The sequence below is a fragment of the Danio rerio genome, chromosome 4 (genome assembly GCF_052040795.2).
Source record: "Danio rerio strain M-AB ecotype USA chromosome 4, GRCz13ab, whole genome shotgun sequence".
NCBI lineage: Eukaryota > Metazoa > Chordata > Actinopteri > Cypriniformes > Danionidae > Danio > Danio rerio.
The window spans coordinates 68,529,789-68,551,746 of NC_141024.2; the positions used below are offsets into that span (position 1 = coordinate 68,529,789).

General features: G+C 36.9%; 4 protein-coding genes across 18 annotated transcripts in view; 2 read left to right on the forward strand and 2 right to left on the reverse strand.

Moving 5' to 3' along the window:
• The window catches only part of LOC110439620 (uncharacterized), a 49,160-nt gene extending 44,422 nt beyond the window's left edge, over positions 1-4,738 (reverse strand). For 4 of the 9 annotated variants that reach the window (XM_088650689.1, XM_088650687.1, XM_087250459.1 and 1 more), the window contains exon 1: positions 4,699-4,738. The gene's annotated coding sequence lies outside the window, so the exon portion shown is untranslated. Of the gene's footprint in view, positions 1-3,077; positions 3,203-3,485; positions 3,550-3,741; positions 3,780-3,912 lie in introns of all 9 variants that reach the window. The other 5 variants (XM_087250462.1, XM_088650685.1, XM_087250461.1 and 2 more) reach the window with 5 other exon arrangements.
• The window catches only part of LOC147845236 (uncharacterized), a 934,973-nt gene that overhangs the window by 831,661 nt on the left and 81,354 nt on the right, over positions 1-21,958 (reverse strand). The window lies entirely within an intron of this gene.
• Positions 1-21,958, forward strand: part of LOC101882744 (NLR family CARD domain-containing protein 3-like) — a 297,907-nt gene that overhangs the window by 87,502 nt on the left and 188,447 nt on the right. The gene's annotated exons all lie outside the window — the stretch shown is intronic.
• Positions 9,107-14,452, forward strand: LOC110439613 (uncharacterized). The gene is made up of 3 exons (XM_087250340.1): positions 9,107-9,252; positions 9,576-9,725; positions 12,575-14,452. The coding sequence occupies exons 2-3, from the start codon at positions 9,641-9,643 to the stop codon at positions 13,546-13,548; spliced, it is 1,059 nt and encodes a 352-aa protein (XP_087106466.1). The 5' UTR covers positions 9,107-9,252; positions 9,576-9,640; the 3' UTR covers positions 13,549-14,452.

Genomic DNA, 21,958 nt, shown 5'->3' on the forward strand with positions numbered 1-21,958 from the left:
CCCACATGCTGTCCGTCTTATTCTAAACACAAAGGTGTTAAAAAGAGTTTTCAGAAAATGCTGGCCCTTTAAGAGAGCCAGGTGTTTGATTTGTTTACTGCTGAGTGTGCTCTATTCTCTGTCTATCAATTCAGATTTTGAGTCTGATATGTTTTAGGCTTTAAATAAGAATCTAAAATGAGTAAGTAAAATGTGTTCAAATGTTTTTGAGGGTTTATAAAATAAGGCTGTGTTTTAAGTTATATTGTTGTTATCTTGAACTGTGTACTTGAAAGCTACATTGTTAGCTAGTTAGCCTCTCCTCATATAACTTCTTACATTACTTTTGTTTAAGTATATGTATTTATTGGATATTGCATACTGCCATAATGTACAGATGCTAACAGTTGTATGTATCTTTCTGGCAACTAAGCCAAAATTAAATTCCATCATCTCAGTAAGGTAACATGTGCACATCATCACAGGCAATAACAAAAACATGATACACATAGCCATACACACATAAAAGCTCCCCTGTCCGGTCCCAGGTTGTGAGTTTGTTGCTAAGTATTTTTCAGAGCTGTGTTTCCATCTATGAATTTATATTTGAAACAACAAAAAAGTTTGTTGTCATGAGATAATTATAACAATAAAAGATTGGATCCTTTGGTTTTTCGGTGTTGCCAACTTTATTTTTGTTTTTTATAATTATTTTAAACTTTTTGAGATTTGACAGAGCTTTTAATTATTTAAATTTTTTAAATTTAAAATAATTATTTTGTGTTTTTTGCTGTTCAGTTTTTTTTTTTTTTTTTGCATGGTCAGCATTGTGTGTGTGTGTGTGTTTAATGGATATGTGATTGTGATAAATGTTAGCAGTTGCTTTAAAAGTATGCTATATACCAGGGGTGCTTAATCCTGTTCCTGGAGATCTACCTTCCTGCAGATTTCAGTTGCTATCCATATCAAACACACCTAAACCAATTAATTAGGACCTGAACACCACTTGATAATTACAGGCAGGTGTGTTTGATATGGGTAGCAACTGAAATCTGCAGGAACGTAGATCTCCAGGAACAGGATAAAGCACCCCTGCTATATACCATGGGGGTCAAACTCCAAGTTCCTGGGGAACTGCAGGGCAGCAGAGTTTAGTACCCACCCTGCTTCAACATTACCTGTAGATTTCTAACAAGCCTTAATTAGTTTGATCAGGTGTGTTTAATTAGAGTTACAGCTTAAAGTCTCGGTCACACTGCACTTTTCTCCCTATAGACTTCCATTAATACGCATGTGAATGCTGCAGACCTGGAATGCATGCTCATGTGACAAATTTTACAGTTTGCAGCATTGGAAAGTTCAAGCTTTGAGAACTCTGAACTGCGAAATCACATCATGTGATTGCTTGAGACTAATCAAAGATCCGACCATGACCTCTCTTAACAAAAATTATGGACCAGTTGCTTGCTTTTTCAGTCTCTAAATATTTTGTTTAATCCCACTCCTTTTCGCAGAGCCATATGACAGAATTTTGCATGCTTAAACGTTAGTTTGACTGCAGCCCTGCTGTGCAGACCTGGGGCTCTCAGTAATATGTAAGATGATATATTTGCTGATTTCTTAATTTTGCTATACATTTTCTGTCTTATATTTGTTTGCTGCCAAAACAATAAAATAAATTTGTCAGAATTTACAACGTAATTAATTTAAAGAATTAATAACAGGTAAGAATACTAATTAATTTTAGTAACACCTTGACATACTATTGTGTATGCAGTATAATGCTGTGAGTTGTAACACTACAGTACAGTAATTAACTGTACACAGTTTCCAGTTAGTTACCACTACTGCTCTATTACAGTAATTAACTGGCAACACTGTTGCCAGCTACTCACTGCAATGGTTCGGTTACAGTAAACAACTGGCAACACTGTTGCCAGCCACTCACTGTAATGGTTCAGTTTCAGTAATTAACTGGCAACACTGTTGCCAGTTACTTACTGTAACCAAACTTTTACAGTGAGTAGCTGGCAACAGTGTTGCCAGTTTTCTACTGTAAAAAAGCCTGGTAAGGTCTAACAGTGTGGTTTAGGCCATCAGTATGTCCTTGATGACCTCAAAATGGAGCTTCTAGAAAACCTGCAATAAATGAAATACGAGGTTACAACTAAGTTGGTATCTGCTATTATACAAAGTGAAATTCAAATATTTATTTTTTATTGAATTAAAATTTGTCCTATAATATCGTCACACTTAATAACTTTGACTCATCCATCTGAATATTCCTAACTAAGAGAAGTGAAGAATTAGGTGTGATATCGTCAGGAAGCCCTTCGCCACCACCGGTGCCAGCATTTCCAGAATTCAAATTTCAGATTCTCAAAAAAATTACTTTTTTTTTTTAACAAAGGCTGCAGCAAAGAATCATGAAACATTCAACACATCTAATAATTACAAGTTGTTGTAAACCATTACATGTACTGTAAAAGCTGTTTGAAGCTTTTTAGACATATGGTTGAGAAAAACTCTAAAAGGAGTAGCACTTCTACAAAAGTCTGCATGTAGGACAGAGAATTAAAGGGATAGTTCAAAATTTGTATTCTGTCGTCATTTACTGACCACGTTGAACACAAAAGAAGATATTTTGAAGAAAGCTGCAAATCTATAACCATTGACTTCTATAGTATTTTATCTACTATGGAGGTCAATGTTTACAGGTTTTTAGTTTTTTTTCAGAATAGCCTCTTTTTTTGTTCAACAAAATAAACTCATAATGGTTTTAAACCATTTGGGGAGTAAAATGTGAGTAAATTTTCATTCTTGGGAGAACTATCCCTTTCAGTTGGAAAACACCAGAATTCTTAAGTAGACCCCTTTCGCAAGACAGATGATGCATTTCATTTCTCATCTTAATCCTCAAGTTTTTAATATTTAGATTTATTTAAATAGCATGTTTATTTATTTGTTTGTTTTAATGACATTTAATAAAAACAACTTCTCAATGACATCACATGTACTGGACCTGCTACACATGTATCACTATTTTTATGAATACAAATTTCACTGTAACAGGTGCTGTTGTTTTGCTCCAGTAATACCTTTAGAGAACACAGTAGTAGTCAGACATCCATACAAAAGCCTTGGTGTGGAATAGCAGAACTGCAGTCTGTCACAGGTTGACAGGTTTAGGCCATCTGCTTGTTCTTGATGCCCTCAACTGGACCTTCCAGAAAACCCAGAAAATTAAAACCCATTACACCTCTTATCTGCTACTATACAAAGTGCAATTTAAGCATTAATTTCTAACTAAATAAATATTTGTTCCCCAATACTGTCACATAGTATAACATCACAACATGATTTCACAATAATAATATCAATATAACAATATAATATCACAACACGGCCTAACAATCAATAAACAAACAGATTAGAAAGAGAATACCACCAACCAAAGCATCAAGAAGATTTAACAGATAGCTTAATTAAAGCTAAAGTAAACTTACATGGACAAAGCCTTTTCCATTCAATGCTGTGCAAGTTAATGCGTCTTTGGAGTAAGTTACATCTCTAAAAGCAAAAACAATAACAACAGTGAAACGACAGCAGTTCACTTTGTAATAATAACACTAATGATACAGCGTATAAAAATTATACTGTTTTATAACGTTGCTCAGTAACTTCATACTGCGTTTGGAGTTTATCGCTTTGAATTTGCCATAAAAACGCTCATTTAGACTAACGTTAAACATGTGACATTACCTCAAGGTTAGCTGCGCGTCACCGGAGCGCAAACAAGACTAAAAACCAAACAGGAAAGTTTTAAATGCTTCAAAATTCGAAACACTACACCAAATCACATTTAAGATACACTGTGTGTAAAACAAAATCGGGGGGTAAATAAAACATTAAAGCATCTAAAAACACGCTTACCTCTGAATTCTGCTGCACTGCAGGTCAGGTGTTCGTAATTAAGTGAAGTGAAGTGAAGCGCTGCGCGTGGCCGCGTGCGCCGAGTCCTCTGATACCATGGTAACCAAACATGTTGAATGTTGGGTGAAGCCATGACGTAAATTCAACATACAGATCATGATAAAAAAAATGTCAACGTTGATTTGTACAACGATTTCTGTAACTTTTTTCAACCATTTATCATTCAACATTGTTTCAACATTAAAGCAACAACTGACATATTTTCAACCACATTTCAACGTTGAAGCCTTGTCATATGCAGGCTGTTTTTCAACCATTCAACATTAAACGTTCTATCAACATTATTTCAACGTTCAAAACACAACTGACCTTATTTCAACCATATTTCAACGTTGAAGGTCGGTCGTGTGCCGGCTGGGATATTAGCAGCTAATAATTACCAAAGTACAGCATTGGTTACAGTCAATTAGATAGTGCTAATGTTGTTTAGAAGTCATACTTGCATGATAATTCTGACAGAATATTTTCAGTAACATGGTAAACAATATAGACTGCTAAATAAATTGTTATTTTTGGGATCGCGGGCTGAAAAGTTTGGGAAACGCTGCTTTAAAACTCGCATTACACACAAACAAAAGCCCTCAGTTACTGAGAATAAAATAGTACTACGCTGTATAAAGGGTTAAAATAATATTTCCAACAGCAAGTACATAATTTAGCATCGGATGAAAAACCTGAAACATTAATTAAATCGGGTTATATCCGTAAACATTTAAAAACACAAACCTTTCTCCAGTTGAATCACAGCGCTGAAGCGGCGCCACCTGATGACGTCACACACCACGCCAAAATAAAAGTCTTTTTTGTTTAGCTTTTTTTGCCACTTACTGTTGCAGTCATGACTTATTGATACATGTCTCCCTTGTTTTTCAATCTACACTATTTCTGCTCTCTCTCTCTCTCTCTCTCTCTCTCTCTCTCTCACACACACACATTTTATGTGCTTTATTGGCATAAAAAAATAACTGTACATTCATATTGCCAAAAGCAGTGCAGCGACAATACGTAAAACAAGACAATGCAAAAAGGGCAGTAGTGCAAACAAATATGGATATAAAATATAATACAGAAAAACAACAGAAATTAATAAAATAAAAATAGATAGATAAAAATAAAAAGATTGATAAAATAAAAAATATTAATAAAAATTTTAATAGATTAGATCTCTCTCACAAACACACACTTTAGTATTTAAAGTTGATCAAAACCTTTAATCTAAACATTTTAAGACAATTTTGAGAAACTTTTTTTTTAATCCAGTTCATGATGACTTGCATGTCTACAACACATTACTTCCTATTAATTTCTGAGTCCAAGGGCTCTATTTTGACGGTCCATGCGCAAAGCGCAAAACGCAGGGCGCAAATGCTTTCAGGGCGTGTCAGGACGCGTTTTTGCTAATTTAAGGACCCCTTATTTTCTTTTCTATTTTTACAACTTCATAGGCCTATATAGTGTTTCTTATTGTTTCATATGAATTGTTGTCTCTTATTATCTGTGTTCCACGTTTTCTGCCATTCTTTAGCAGTTTCTTCAGTAAAAATATTTAATTTACCTTTACTTACAGAAGCATTAAAGGGGTAGTTCACATTAAAAAAAATTACAATTCGGTAATTTACTCATCCACTACTTAAGCCAAACCTGTTTGAGTTTCTTCTGCTGAATGCAAATGAAGAGAATAGGCTACAGGATCAAAAAGCAGCTACTGCATGGTTCAACAGCTCCTGCTTGGGACATGGCTGATTTTATCAACATTTTCTGGCAAACAAAATGTTCTTGAAACTCGATTACAATTGAACCACTAAAGTTACGTCACAGGTTTTGACAATGTTTTTGGTTTCTTTTCCAGAAAAAAACACTGTCAAACCCTTTGAGCATCTCGGGACTCTTGCTGTCTATGACAGATGAAGGAGCTCTCTGATTTCATCTAAAGTGTCTTCATTTGCGTTCTGAAGATGAGAAAAGTTCTCAGGGAATTGAAACAACAGGTAGAGGGACAATCGTTCCGAGAGCCACATCACACTGCTTTTTTTACATTTATTTATACATTTTTTATTGCAATAACAACTGGCCATTACAACAATAAGAAATACAGAAACTGATACTCGTGTGATATTACTCATATATTCATTCATTTTCTTTATAGCTTAGTCCTTTTATTAATCAGGGGTCGCCATAATGAAATGAACTGCCAACTTATCCAGCAGCACATGCTTTACACAGCGGATGCCCTTCCAGCTGCAAACTATTACTGGGAAACATGCAAACACACTCATTCACACACATCGCATGTCTATGGACTTTGTGAAAACCAGAGCATCCAGAGGAAACTCACACGAACACGGGGAGAACATGCAAACTCCACACAGAAATACCAACTGACCCAGTTGAGGCTCGAACCAGCAACCTTCTTGCTGTGAGGTGATCGTGATACCCACTGCACCACTGTGACGCCTCACATCTGTGTCTTTATTTGAGGTATTAAACTGGTATTGGTGAAGAACTATGCTTACGAAAAGGCACCATTCAGATGTAATGATCTGGGCAATCAAGCATGTATTGTTATAGACACTATGCTTATTTGTCTTAAGAGATGTTAGGCAGGTCCTGTTCATGTAATTTGCTTTAGGCTATCAAGTTGATATTGGCATGAACAGCTATAACTGTTAAGAGGTTTCATATATGTAAAACGATCCTATTCAGTTAATGGTCTGGCCTATTAGGCAGCTATTAATAAAGACGACTGCACATGATGATGAGCCATTTATTTAAATGAATCTGTGACACAGATATTTAAATTTCATTGTTGAAAACAAGTTACAGGAGTAAGTGCAGTTGTTGTTGTATGTGATGTTCACCACTGTAATTACACCATAGTGAAACAGAAGTCTGAGAAATGCTGTAGTTGGTGTAGGTGGAGCAGGTTAATCACATTAAAAGTTCTGCATTGTGTAGTTATGAAAGTGAACTCTTGTCATTGAATTACCCTGTATAAACTGCCTGTACAATCATTTAACTTGAGATGTAATTATCTTCTAATTATAAATATATAGCTGCATGACAGATTTAATAGTGGACTCCACAAAGGTAAGAAAAAAGCTTGACATCACATCACGTGAGTGCATGAGACCAATAGAAGATCAAAACATGAGCTATATGGAGCAATCAGTCGCTTTTAGTATCGTCTAATCATATTGTTTTATCCCACCCTTTTTTGCAGCGATGTATGAAAGAATTTTGCAAGCACAAACTCTAGTGTGACCGCAGCCCAACTTGCTTGCAGACTAACTATGCCCAGCTGCTATATATATATGTATAGCAACAAGCGTTTCTGTGTGGAGTTTGCATGTTCTCCCTGCGTTCGCGTGGGTTTCCTCCGGGTACTACGGTTTCCCCCACAGTCCAAAGACATGCATGTACAGGTGAATTGGGTAGGCTAAATTGTCCGTAGTGTGTGAGTGTGTGTGTGGATTTTTCCCAGAGATGGGTTGCAGCTGGAAGTGCATCCGCTGTGTAAAAACTTGCTGGATTAGTTGGCGGTTCATTCCGCTGTGGTGACCCCAGATTAATAAAGGGACTAAGCCGACAAGAAAATGAATGAATAAATAATATACATATATATATATATATATATATATATATATATATATATATATATATATATATGTAAAGTTTCTGATTTTCTGATTAAAAGTTGCTTTCTTGGTGTCTTTGTGTCGCTTGATTTGTGCCTGTACCATAACAGATCTCTCTTGCTGTGATATGTGTCTTGGTAACCTTTAATGTATTGTGTTTTTTGCTCATTGATTCGACTGCATTGAGTGAGTGAGTGCATTTTCCCTCCTTCTCCTGGTTAAGCGATAAAGCTATATAATAGAATTAGTTATATTTCAGATAGTATAAATCAATTATTAGCAACAAAAGACCAATTCTATAATGATTTTAGTGTATAAGACTTTATTTGAAGCAAAAAAGATGCTTGAGGTAATCACACCTGATTGCCTCTGCAGCTTGTACATAACATTTCACAGCACCTGGAATTAACACTAATGAGTTTGAAGTTACAGTGTGTCTCATCCATTTGTGATTAATGTACAAACAATTATCTTCTAAGGCCAAAAGTTGCAAAAAATGGACAGTAGGTGATAGCTTTACAGTGTTAAAAAAGGTTTTGTCACAGAGTATCTTATATATGCTTTTGTGAATGTCTATGCATATTTGTATGCACAAACACAACTGATAATTAGAGGGAAAAACATCTTTGTTACATATCAGGTGAATAAGAGGCTTTCGAGAAAAATGAGCTGCTCACACATGTTCTGTTCAACTAAAAAACGAAGGAAATAAAAACTGGCACAGAAACAAGTTACATTTTGATCATAAAAATTTATAGACACTTTTGGAAAGAAATAATTGACCTGTTGAGTGTGTTGACAGTTTACAGGAAGCAGTAATGAGCTGCATGTGCTTTAGGAGAAGTAAAGGACTCTAAACTCCCATAAAGAACAGGTTCAGTGATAAATAAATGATTAAAACATTGCTAATATTAATATATTGACTGAACTTAACACAAATAAAATCTCACTGTGAATATTAGAAATTGTTTCTTTTAACGAATAATGATATATCACAGTATAATAGTATAAGACTTACACAGCTATTATATAAGTGAATGTAGTTGTGTGTGTTGAGACATCAGTGTGGTTTAAGTCTTCAATGCTCATTTGCATCTTTAAACAAAAACCAGCTTGGGAAAAAAAAAACAATTAAAATGTGTTTCAAATCAAAATACCTCAACATAGGTGTATCAGCATTAACTACAAAATGCAGCAGCCAAAATAAAAAGGCTTCCATCAATAGTCCTATAAAACAACAGCAACAAAACAAATGATGATGGCTAAAGTCAACTTATTTTCCCAATACATCATTATTTCTTTGTAAAACTGGTTTGTAAAGCTGCTGAACTTCCCATCCCCCACAGTAATGTGTGTCGAGTCTTCACTGCTCTCCACTGCTCATTTGCATCTTTATACCAGCATTAATGGGGGCCAATTGAGTCTTATCCAATCGCATTCCAGATCCAGTAGCTCAGCAGGGTTGCATCTATATATTCCGGGATACTAACAGATGCTTCATTGGCTTATTTAGCTGTAAGAGAACAACTTTGGAGGACAAACTACGATTGTAGATTCCTACATTGGGATTATTACCAACAACAACCTACAAAGAAAAACCAACTGAGGCCTTTTTCATCCCACTTCTTCATTGAAGACGGAAAAGGTGAGTTGCACAGATCGAATTTACACTCAAATAATATCTGAATGCTACCATTATAAAATGTAAATATGTGTGGATGCATTGTTCAACGTCATTTTTAAAAGCTTTATTACAAGTATTCAGTTTTTTGTTTATTTGGTTATAAATATTGTTTTTATCCTGACATGTAGTTACGTCACTAGTTTTAATCAGCTCATTTGTGGCTATTGTTTCTTGCTCAGACTTACCTGATTTGTTTTTGTTAATTACTCTCATATAAAGAAACTTTTAAAGCAAATGTTAAAGATAAGTTTGTTTCTGTTCATTGTTTTGTTTATTTTAAACAGAATAAAGTGTCCAAACACAGAGGAAATCTCCTGCTGAAGCGACTGATCTCCACACTGTTATAAAGATGGCGTTTATTAAAGAGGAGAGTGAAGATGTGAAGATTGAAGAAACATTCACAGTCAAACAGGAAGATCTGCAGGAACTAACAGGTTGGTTTTCATTCTCAAAAACCAACTCAGTCATTTGATCCTCATTCAGATATATTTTAATAATAAGAATACAAAATTAAATCCATCTTGCAGCCCTGAGTGTGCTGCCTAGTTCTCCTAAATGCACATAAGCACTTATTGAAAGATAGGAATGAGTTTCTTTCATACTTGTTCTCGTGTCATTCTTTTTCTGTTTTAATAGTCTCCCATTTTCTCTACCTTCTTAAGGTTATTGCATTTCTTGTTCTCCAACTGTTTGTAAAGCGTCCATGAGCACTGGCGCTATATAAAATAAATAAAAAACAATCAATTTAAAAAGTTTGTCTGAGCTGACAATATTTGACCTATTCTATTCTCATAAAAGATATCTGCTATTACAGTGATAGTGTTGGCTTAGTACTTCCCATTTGCATATGTCACGTTGATCACAATTCCCCTTTTTTTAATCAACTTTTTTATGGGTTTAAAGTTGTTTCTAGAAGTTGTTACTAGTTCTCACAGATAGTAACTGAGTTAGAATGACATCATAATTATATTAACTAATTACAAGGGCTATTCCCTATAACCTGCAGGGTCTTAAAATGTCTTAAATTTCAAAATCTAAAATTTTAGACCTTAAAAAGTCTTAAATTTACTGAAATGTTGTGAGGTCTTAAATCTTTTTTAAACAAGTCTTTATTTTTCTTTGTTCATGTTTTGTTACATAATCTTGCCAAAACCCATACAATCACCAACAATTTATCTCAATAAATGTTAAACTTTTTATTCAAAAAGGTCATTTTAACTCTATTTATTATAATAGTTTAATTATTTTGCTTACAATAACATTTGTTTAAATGTGCTCCATGGATTTACTGCTGAGGACATAGACCTGGACAGATTGTTGCGCATAGATTTAGTTTATTTTAGTTTTAAAACTTTAAAATCATTTGCTCGTTTGTTTTTTATTTTAAAGAAAGTTTATTTTGGAAAAAAGTATTTGAAATAGTAAAAATATTTGACTGGGGAATCTCAATGTCTGTTAACTGTTGAAATGAGATAAATATGGCATCTTTAAACAGGTCCTTAACACAGATAACTCCCTCCTAAAGCATAATTGGAATGCTGAAACTGTGAGAGAGAAAGAGAATAATGGATTTAACAAAATGGGAGCAGAAGGCAATGCTTGTTTATTATTAAAGTGAGGTCTGAATTGTGACCATATTCTGAGTGATCCATTAATAACTGGGTTATTCGTAGGATATTGTTTACTAACTGTGTTGTGTCCGGTAGTGGAAATACGTTGGATCTTTACTGAAACATGGCACTAGAACGTCTTAAAGAAAGCAAAAAGGATTTATTATTCTTTAGTAGTTTTACAGCAGCATGATACTGTCTCACACTCCACTATCTCACACTTCACTATCTGCACCTCCTATAACCCAGCAGCGCCCCCTGTATACAATCAATCAGGCATATGTACTGAACACACACAATTACAGCTGAACTACAACAAAAGTAGCATTTAGCAATATGAACAAAATAATACACTTTCTCTTTTTTTTCATTAACTCTTATTTTTGGTGAACAAACACCACAAACTGGAATGAAAGCACAAAGTAGTGAGCGTAATGACACGGAATTAGACGTGTGCTGTTCCATCAGTAACCAAAGTGGGCCCACATCATTACAGATGTTGGAAAACCAGAATAGTGTTTCTATAGTCAGTTTGTGTAAATTGGCTGTGCAATAATAGGGTATATGCCGAAGCATGCTAATAGGACTTTTAATTTGCCAGTAACCTGAGTTATGCCAAAGCAAAAATCTGCGTGTTTAAGGTCTGTTTTCTTTAGAAATCAGCAATCTCCACTGCTTGAGTGATATCTGTACAAGAAGCACTGCATTACATTACATTTTTCCCCGCCATGTCTTTGTAATATGAGCATTTATTTTACCCCAGTATATTCAATTGAGCTTCTGCGCTAGCCTGCCGATTCTGACCGGCCAGCCACCCCTGCCCTACTTGTCCCCACAATGCAACAGTTCAGTCAACTTCTCTTTCTTCCGCACACCACATAATGCTGGCCTCTTCAACTCTACTCTTCTTTTATACTCTCACCCATTTCCTTTTAGCCGTCCCATGGGTGGAGACCAATTAAACAATGTTGACTGTCGTCACAGGAAATACCAAAAATCATAAATGCATGATTATATGCTGTCATGGCTTTGCAAGTTTTTTTCCAAACTAAGCCTCAAAATCACCCCAGAATTAATGAAAAAGACCCAACAGCACACAATGGGAAAGGTGCATATTTCAGCCTTTAGGCAGATGCTGTACAGGTGTGTCTCATGTCTGTGAGGCAAATATTCAGCTGTTTTTTTAGCTTTTACCCCAGAACTTTTTTCTGATGCATTTACTACTCAGGCAAAGAATAAACAAGTATTTCCTGTCTGCTTTACACATTTTAGAAAAAAACATTTTGTTATTATGAATATATACGAATAAAATTAGGCCATTTACAGCTTTCAAATCTGTGTCTTATCAATGACCAAAAAGACTTTTATGATCAATTATGTAAGGAACTCTGAAAACTGAACTGACACGGTTTCAATTTACTAAAACTTCTATGTTAGGCGTCTTTGACATAATTTACATTGTAAAAGCACTAGATAAATAAAGATGAATTAAATGTGCTTAAATATGAACATGTTAATGGACCGAACAAAACATGATCTTATATATTTTACATTTAATGTGCATGAAAATGACAGTGTGTGTAGCCAATGTTTCCAGTGTCTTTTCACTATTCAGCTTTTGATGAGAGTTTTTAAGACTTAATGAAAACTAAAATTTTATTTATTTATTTCAGACCTAATTGAAGAGAATGAGGGGAGTAAAGAGGAGGAACATCATGTCAAAATTGAGGAAAAAACTCATTTACAGACTGATGGTATTTTGAAAAGGAGAGACAAGAATCGTTTCACCTGCACTCAGTGTGGAAAGAGTTTCAGCCAATCATCATCCCTTAATCTACACATGAGGATCCACACTGGAGAGAAACCATTCACATGCACTCAGTGTGGGAAGAGTTTCAGCCAATCATCATCTCTTAATCTACACATGAGGATCCACACTGGAGAGAAACCATTCACATGCAATCAGTGTGGGAAATGTTTCAGCCAATCATCAAACTTAAATCAACACATGAGGATCCACACTAAAGAGAAACCATTCACTTGCACTTATTGTGGGAAGAGTTTCAGCCTATCATCATCCCTTAATATACACATGAGGATCCACACTGGAGAAAAACCATTCGCATGCACTCAGTGTGGGAAGAGTTTTAGCTGTTTATCACACCTTAATCACCACAAGTGGATCCACACTGGAGAGAAACCATTCACATGCTCTCAGTGTGGGAAGAGTTTCAGCCAATCATCATCCCTTAATATACACATGAGGATCCACACTGGAGAGAAACCATTCACATGCACTCAGTGTGGAAAGAGTTTCAGCCAATCATCATCCCTTAATATACACATGAGGATCCACACTGGAGAGAAACCATTTACATGCACTCAGTGTGGGAAGAGTTTTAACTGCTCATCACTCCTTAATAAACACATGAAGATCCACACTGGAGAGAAACCATTTGCATGCACTCAGTGTGGGAGGAGTTTTAACTGCTCATCACTCCTTAATAAACACATGAAGATCCACACTGGAGAGAAACCATTTGCATGCACTCAGTGTGGGAAGAGTTTCAGCCACTCATCGTCCCTTAATCGACACATGATGCGCCACACAGGAGAGAAACCATTCATGTTTAATCATGTTGTTTAATCCTGCCCCTTTTCACAGCGTCGTACAACAAAATTTTGCATGCTCAAACTACTGTGACCGCAGCTTCGGTGTGGGATGAGTTCAGCAACACATCAGACCTTAATAAACACATGAAGACCCACACTGGAGAGAAACCATTCACATGAACTCAATGTGGGAAGAGTTTCAACAGATCAGCAAACCTAAATGAACACATAAAGATCCACAGTGATGTGAGAGAGTATATGTGCTTAAGTGTGAGAAGACTATTCTTACAGCTCAAATTAAAACTGCACCAGACGATTCTCACTGGAGAGACCGTACAAGTTTTCACACTGTGACAAGAGGTTTAATCAGTTAACACACCTGAAAACAGAAGAAGATTGGATGCATCTGTACTCCACTCTCCAGTGTATTCATGTAGCTAGTGTTGCTTTGGATGATGTTCTCTGTCTGACTCCCTGAATGAGAAAAATCACTAGGAAGAAAGTCCATTCATTTGTCCTGTGTTGCATCTTTTATTAGTAAAGTTTCTTTACTTTTAGGTTCAAGATTCTTTTTAGTTTACTACATTTACTTTTTTGAGTAGAATACGATCTTGATGAATATTTTATGATTTGGGCAGACCGACAGGTATTCAGTTTTACAATATTAATATACTGTGATGATCCCAAAACTCCAGATTGCCTGCATTACTCATTAATGGGTATATAAAAAGTTGTTGTGCTAGCTACTCCAGGTCGCTGTGGCTTCTCAGGAGTCATCATGTCAAGACCTGCCATCTCATTGACTCTTTAACCTTATGTGTTGTTGTGATTTATATCCTAAGTCTTTATCTTCATTATTATCCCTAAACATTTGTTGGTTGCTTTGATTGATTGTTCTATGAGTTACATTTTATAATAAATAATTTGCATTCAGGCTATTTTGTTGGCTCGTCTCTCTTTTATGTTGGGACTCAAACAAGCATAACACTTTTTGTAAAATGTGTCCAGTTGCGTCCAAGATCTTTTCCTTTCAGTCATGACCATAGGTGAGAGTAGGACACTGCCTTTTGTCTCAGCTCCTTCAACACAACAATCACATTAACTACATTACTGCTGCTGCTGCACTGATCCATCTTTAAATCTTACATTCCATTGCTCATGAAAAAAAAAAAAAAACGCAGATACTTGAACTTCATTTGGGGTAAGGACTTTCCTCCAATCTGGAGATGGCCACCTTTTTCGTCAAGCACCCTGGTTTCTGACCTAGAGGTGCTGTTTCTTTCCCTGCCATGTCACATTCAGCAGCAAACCGTCCCACTGCATGTGGAAGGTCCATATCCTATGAAGCCAAAAGGACAACGTTACCTGCAAATGGCAGAGACAGTCCTAGCCTGCACCTAAAATTCTGTCAGTAATTTTTTTTATATTTTAAATAACACATTAACAAAATAAAATAAATAAATAGATGAATAGATATATATATTGTAGTGGTGGAAGGGTAAGTAGGATGGCTTGTTCCACCATAAACCGAGATGGAGCTTTCTCAGGAGGCATGGACTTGTGAGTGACATGTCTCAGACTGAAGGTGTAATAATGAAATAAATGCTCAGGAAGCCCCAACCCTTTTTCATCAACTGGCTGTTGCAATGTACTCCTATGCAACCTAGAATGCTTATCTTATCAGAGCAATGGTTCTCAATTGTGGTGCTTGTGCAAAATGAGTGGACAACCGTCCCAAATTAATTTAATCTCTTATTACTAGATCTTAGAATCCCACCTGAGAAACCACAAAAGCAAAGATTTGACTTATCTTCATCTGCTTAAGATCAATTTGCACCAGATGAGAAAGAGACAACATTTGTTTGAGATTCCTTCGCCGACTGGCCTCAACAAAACATGGTGTTCCTGATGGATTGGTGACTCAGCTTCAGTGACTTCCTTGAGATTCACTCGCTTGTGAGTGGAAGTTGTCCTGGGATACCGGGGTGACAAACTCTGCTGAGAGTCGGTTTGCAGAAGTTTTTTTAGCAGTTTCGGCGGTTCCTAAACTTTAAGAGGTTTCATGGAAAGTTTTTTGCGACCTGATTGAGTGGCTGTGCATTGACCGAAAGCAAGGCGAGAGGGGGCAGAGAGCAGCAGCGAGCATGAGCAAGCTAATGCAAAAATCAAGTTTTAAAATAATCTGGTTTGCTCCATCCCAATGGCACTGTCTTCTAATGAGCAGTTGCCATAGAGGGCAGGCCCACGCCCCATACCATTATGCTCAGTGTAAGTCATTAACATACTGCTTGGTAATTTCATGTGGTAAAATATATTGTAAGTTTGTTACTATTGTACAACAAATGTTACAAGAAGACATTCCTTCAACATGAAACAGTCAATGAAAAGGTTTTGAAAAGTGATTTTTAGCTCAGATTGGAGGCTTCTAGAGGGGATGTAGACCTTCAGCTGTAGGTGGAGGTAAGAGGGTGCAGTGCCAGTGATTTGAACTTGACAAGAGCCTCGTGCGGTAACCAATACAAGGAGATAAAGAGAGGAGTTACATGGGCTCTCATTGAAGACCAGATGAGCTGCGGCATTCTGGAGCATCTGTAGAGGATTAAGGGTGCAGGATGGGAATCCAGCTAGAAGAGCACTGTCGGGATCCAGCCTTGAAATGACAAGAGTTTGCACTAAAAGTTGTGCAGCGTGGCATGATCTGTTAAGAAGAGTCTGATTTCTGATGTTGAAAAGTGCAGCTCTACATGATGGAGCTGTGTTAGCAATGTCCTCTTTGAAGGACAACTGATCATCCAGTATCACCCTAAGATTTCTTACCCAACTACATGGGGTAATGGTGGATGATCCCAGCTTGATTGAGAAATAGTATTGAATGTGTGGAGTTGCAGGGAAGGTGATGTATGTAGATGAGTAAGCAGTTCACTAGCTGGCCTTCATTACATCTGCTTAAAAGTGTTTGGAAATGTGCCAGTGTGGAGTGAAGGAAGAGATTGACTTTTTCTTCAGAGGGTGCTGTTTGACTGCTAATTTGAGTGTTTATTTGTGTAAAGAAGGAGGCCAGCTGATAAGGAGTTGATGGAGAAGGACAGAGCAAAGTATAAAATGTCTTGAATAGTTTGTGGACGTCTGAAGTGGTGTTAATTTTGTAATGGTAGTATGGGGTTTTGGCCGAATGGAGTTGGGAGGCTAATGATGCCAGCTGGCTTTGGTACTTGCTAAGAAGGTCAGTGGAGGCTTTTGATTTGTGCCATGCTCTCTCTGTTGCCCTGGGTGCTGTTCAATGTTATCACAGAACATGTCCTAACCCTAAAACTAACTATTTTCCCAGACCATCCGACAGCCAGGGGTTAGAGGGAGTAGGGGCGTTGGGCTGGTGGCGACAGGCAAGATCTCACCTAGGCAGGATGTATATTGGAACAGAGTGTTTTTGCTGCACTATTTACATCAAGAAGTGAGAAATGTGTGTGTGAGGGAAGAGAGGATGTAACAGTGAAGGAGAAGTGTGTGAAGGACAAACCAATTTTTACTAGTAGCAATTTAGTTGTTGAAATCAACAATTGAATTCTTGTTATCAACAATTAAGTCTGAATGGAAGCCTACTTTTAGTGAAGTTTCACAAACTAATTTTGAGAGGAGCACGTGATATGATTGACCACAGCTGGTCTCTCATCTACAATATTTAGTTAGCCAATCAGATTAATCCAAACTCATAATAAGAAGCCTAGCAAAAAATAACTCCCTTATCTTCGTTTTCCGATGAAAGCTCTTGACAGGACTGCGCCAGCTCCTTCACAAGCTTCTAAAGTTTAACATCTCTCTACAACCCATCAACAATTCTACTACCATCATCTGACTATGACAAATCAACAACAGCAGCAATACAACAACAGCGAAAATAAGAAATAGCAGCATTAAATCTACTCTCACATCATTTACAGCAACATGGACAGGAACGAAATCTCTACTCTGCTAGAAACACCAGCCCCAGCTCAACAACACCAAGCTCAGCCTGGAAGCCGCCCCGTTACCAACGCTCCAATAAGAGGTCGAAGGCCTATCTGCTCTACTTCAGCAAGGACACAATCCCCATCTCCTGCCACTCCAAATCGCCACCCACCTTCTCCAGGTTCTTAATGCGCCTCCGCAAGATCATCATCCCTCACTTTCAACGAGATAACAATGACCGAACTCCACCAGACCCTCATAAATGCCGGAATCTCCATCCCCAGCCGCTGCAATAAAACAAAACTACTAAAACTCTATGAAACCATCTCGTCACCAACTCCACCCCCTCAGGACAGCATAACCGCTCGCTCCCGCCACATCCCCTATCCTTAACCCACCACAGCTCCACATTCACAAAATCTCCTCTGACCTTAAAAAAAGCAACTAAGTTAAGCAATAAAAACCAATCCCTCAGAACAAGACAAACTGCATCTACCATAACATTCCAAAACGGATAAAATGGATAATCCACCGGATAATGACGCCAATCTCGGACTTACCACCCCCCTCCCTTGGCCTCCAGCTCCACATTCCAGTGAAAACTCCAGCCCTACTCTTCCAGTCATCCATTCCACTCTCAACCCTCCGTAAATCTCTCTCCCTTCTAACCTCCCTCACTCTTCAAGCCAGCTTATTTCTACCCAGTCTTTCTCTACAAGTCATTCCTCTCCCTTCTTATTTCCCCTCTTTCAGTATCCTCACCTCTTCTCCTCTACATCTCTTCATCAAGCACCCACCTGCATTACTAACCCTTCCCAACAGTCCACCCTCCCTACTCACATTTCTTCCGCACGGCCCCCTCCTCCAACACCATCAAGAACCTCATCCTATCAGGTGCTGACATCGATTATTATTCGGTTATATGCGTTACTCAGTGGAATCAGTGTCCCTACTGGGGGGGCCATGGATACTGATCTTCACAACAGAGTTTTCCTAGAATGCTGTAATCTTTCCTGCATGGTCTGCCATTCAAATCTGCATATGACCACTTCCTGTTCCTTCATAATCCCCTCCTCCGATAAAGAACTACAAAGATCCACCAGCTACGTACCCTGCCCCTATACCTCTGCTATCCCCACTCTACTTTCTCCTCCCTCTTCTCAAAACCCTCCCCCTCTCTGTCTTGTAATAACTTTAATATAGCAAGATGCTTTTGCCATCTCTGTAATTACTTAAAAAAAACTTTTTTCATATTTTCTGAGAAAGCTTATCAACACCTTGCAATCATGTAGCAACCACCTTGCAACGCCTTGCAAATGCCTAGCAACACTTTAGCTACCACCTAGCAACACCTTAGCAACCACCTATAAACACCTTAGCAACCACCTAGCAACACCTTAGCAACCACCTAGCAACACCTTAGAAACCGCATAACCACACCTTAGCAACCACCTAGTAACATCTTAGCAACTGGCTATCAACACCTTAGCAACCGCCTAGCAACAGCTTAGCAACCGCCTTCGTACCCACCTAGCAACTCCTTAGCAACCACCCAGCAACACATCAGCAACCGCCTAGCAACACCATAGCAACCGCTTGGCATGACCTTAGCAACCGCCTAGCAATCACCTAACAACTCCTTAGCAACCACCTAGCAACACCTTAGCAACTGTCTAGCAACACCTAGCAACCACCTAGCAACACCTTGGCAAATGCCTTGGCAACCGCCTATCAACACCTTAGCAACTGCCTAGCAACACCTTAGCAGCTGGCTAGCAAAAACTTTGCAACCACCTAGCAACACCTTAGCAACCATCTAACAACAGCTTAGCATCCACCTAACAACCACCTAGCAACACCTTAGCAACCATCCAGCAACACCTTAACAACCTCATAGCAACACTCTAGCAACCGCTTGGCAACACCTTAGCAACCATCTAACATCTCCTTGGCAACCACCCAGCAACACCTTAGCAAATACCTAGCAACGCCTTAGCAACCGCCTAGCGACACTTTAGCAACTGCCTAGCAATACCTTAGCAACAGCTTAGCAACCGCCAAGCAACCACCCAGCAACCATCTAACACCTTAGCAACCGCCTAGTATCACCTTAGCAACTGCCTAGCAACAGCTTAGCAACCACCTATTAACATATTAGCAACCGCCTAGTAACACCCTAGCAACCACCTAGCAACCACTTAGCAACACCTTAGCAACCGCCTAGCAACACCTAAGCAATTGCTCCCTAGCAGGTTTGAGCTATCAGAACTGTAGCTATGACAACAACTCTCAGAAGAGTTTTGAAGAACAAAATAATCCTGGATCGTGTCAAATCATCATTAACCAAATCTTGCTAACTGAGTTATCCACCTACGAAGAACCCCAGGACAAGATAGCAGTGAATGAAGTAGAAGAAAAGACAATGAAGGAGGAAATGAATAACAATGAAAAAAGGAAGGAGAAAATGAAAATGAAGAGAATGAAGTACAGTTATCAGGACAAGATGAACAGTGGTCACAAATAGACATATTGGACAGTTTTAAAACTTTTTTAAGCACTGTGGAAAAAGAGGAACTAAATAAGACTGGTCAAGCTGAAGGAATGGCAAAGGATGAAGAAACAAGGATGGAAAATGTGGATAAGAACAAAGTGGAAAGAGGATTTTTAAGAAGAAGAACTTTTAAGGTAAAACCAAATTTGGACATGGCAAAGAAAAATGTTTTAACAAAGAACAGAGCTAAATATGTAAATAGGTATGAAGTGTTAAGGGGACTGAAAGAAGATGAAGAAAATGATGTTTTAAAATATTTCATTTATTTTAAAATGCTTTTAACCTTTGTCTCTTTTAACGGAAGGGGTTGTTGGTTGAGAGCGTTGGAAGGAGATGATGGACAGTAAGGATGTGTAGGTTTTTAATTTTATTTTTATTTATTTTAAGCGTTTTAAATTGTGTGTCTTTTAATGCAATTAAGGGGACTAATGGGAAAATATAAATTTGAGAAAATAAGAGAGAAATGTAAACACAAGGAAGTGATAGGTGTACAGGAAACAAACTGGAAAGAACATGCAATGGACGATTTTAAAAAGTTGTGGCAAGGGGATATTATATATAATAATGGTGATGGTAAATCTGGAAGAGGTGTTGCTTTTTTAATAAGGAAAGATGTTTTAAACTTTAAAAGAATTGTGTATAGGGATAATTATGGGAAATGTTTAGTGATAGAGGTGAACTATAAAAGAAATGAATTACTAATAGCAAATATACATGCACCAACAGAAGATCAAGACAAAAAAGAATTTTTTGAGGTTTTAAAATAAAGTATTAAAAGGTTTTAAAGAAATAATTATGATGGGAGATTTTAATACTGTTTTTAGAAAACAAGATATGGCAGATGGAATGGTTTTTAAATCGGATATTGGAAGAAAGGAACTAAATGAGTTAATAAAGGAAAATAGTTTAATAGATATATGGAGGGAAAGGAATAGAGAAAAAAAGAGAGTTTTCAAGGAGACAAATAGTGGGGAATTTTATATGTCAAACGAGAATAGATTTTATTTTATGTACTAGAAATTTTGAAAATTTAATAGAAAACATACAGTATGAAGAGAACAGTTTTAGTGATCATAAGCTCTTGCATTTTAAAGTGAATATAGAAAACATACAAAAAGGACCAGGGACTTGGATTTTAAACACAACCATTTAAAAAAAAATAAAGATTATGTTTAAAAATCAAAGAAATAATAGAGAAAGAAAAAGCAAATAGAATGTATGATGATGATAAAAGGATATGGTGGGAAAACACAAAATATCAAATAAAGCAAAAGGTATTGAAGAAAAAGAAGGGAAGATTCTAAATTTTATAAAAGTAAAACTAGAAAAAGATGAAAATAAAGAATGTGACAGAGAAATAGAAGAAGAAGAGATTGAAATTGCAATAAATCAACTACATAAAATGAAAAGTCCAGGTATAGATGGAATAGGAAATGAATTTTATATTGTTTTTAAAGATATTTTAAAAGGAATACTTAGTAGAACATACTTATTTATTTGATGTACTCACAACATTTGGATTTGGAGAGAATTTTATTAATTGGATAAACATTTTATATAAAGGGGCTTTAACAAAAGTAAAATGTAACTTTTTTTAACAGAATTAAAAAAATGTTTTAAAATTACAAGGTAAATTAGACAAGGATGTCCTCTTTCAGCGCAATTATATTCCCTAGTCGCAGAACCTTGGGGGAAACCCCCAAGAATTGCTTACAATAGAATAATAGGAGCAGCAGAAGAAGGAGGGATATGATTGATTGAATTTAAACAAATGAAGAATTTTCTTAGAGTCAAAATGGTTAAAAAGCTTTTACAAGTGAACTCAACAGAATGGAAAAAGGTCATAAAATATATTTTTTAAAAAGTTGGCAATTTTCACTTAAGAGAAGACATTCTTTGGTTAAAAAAAAAAAAAAAAAACCTGAATGATGGAAAAGTTACCAGGGTT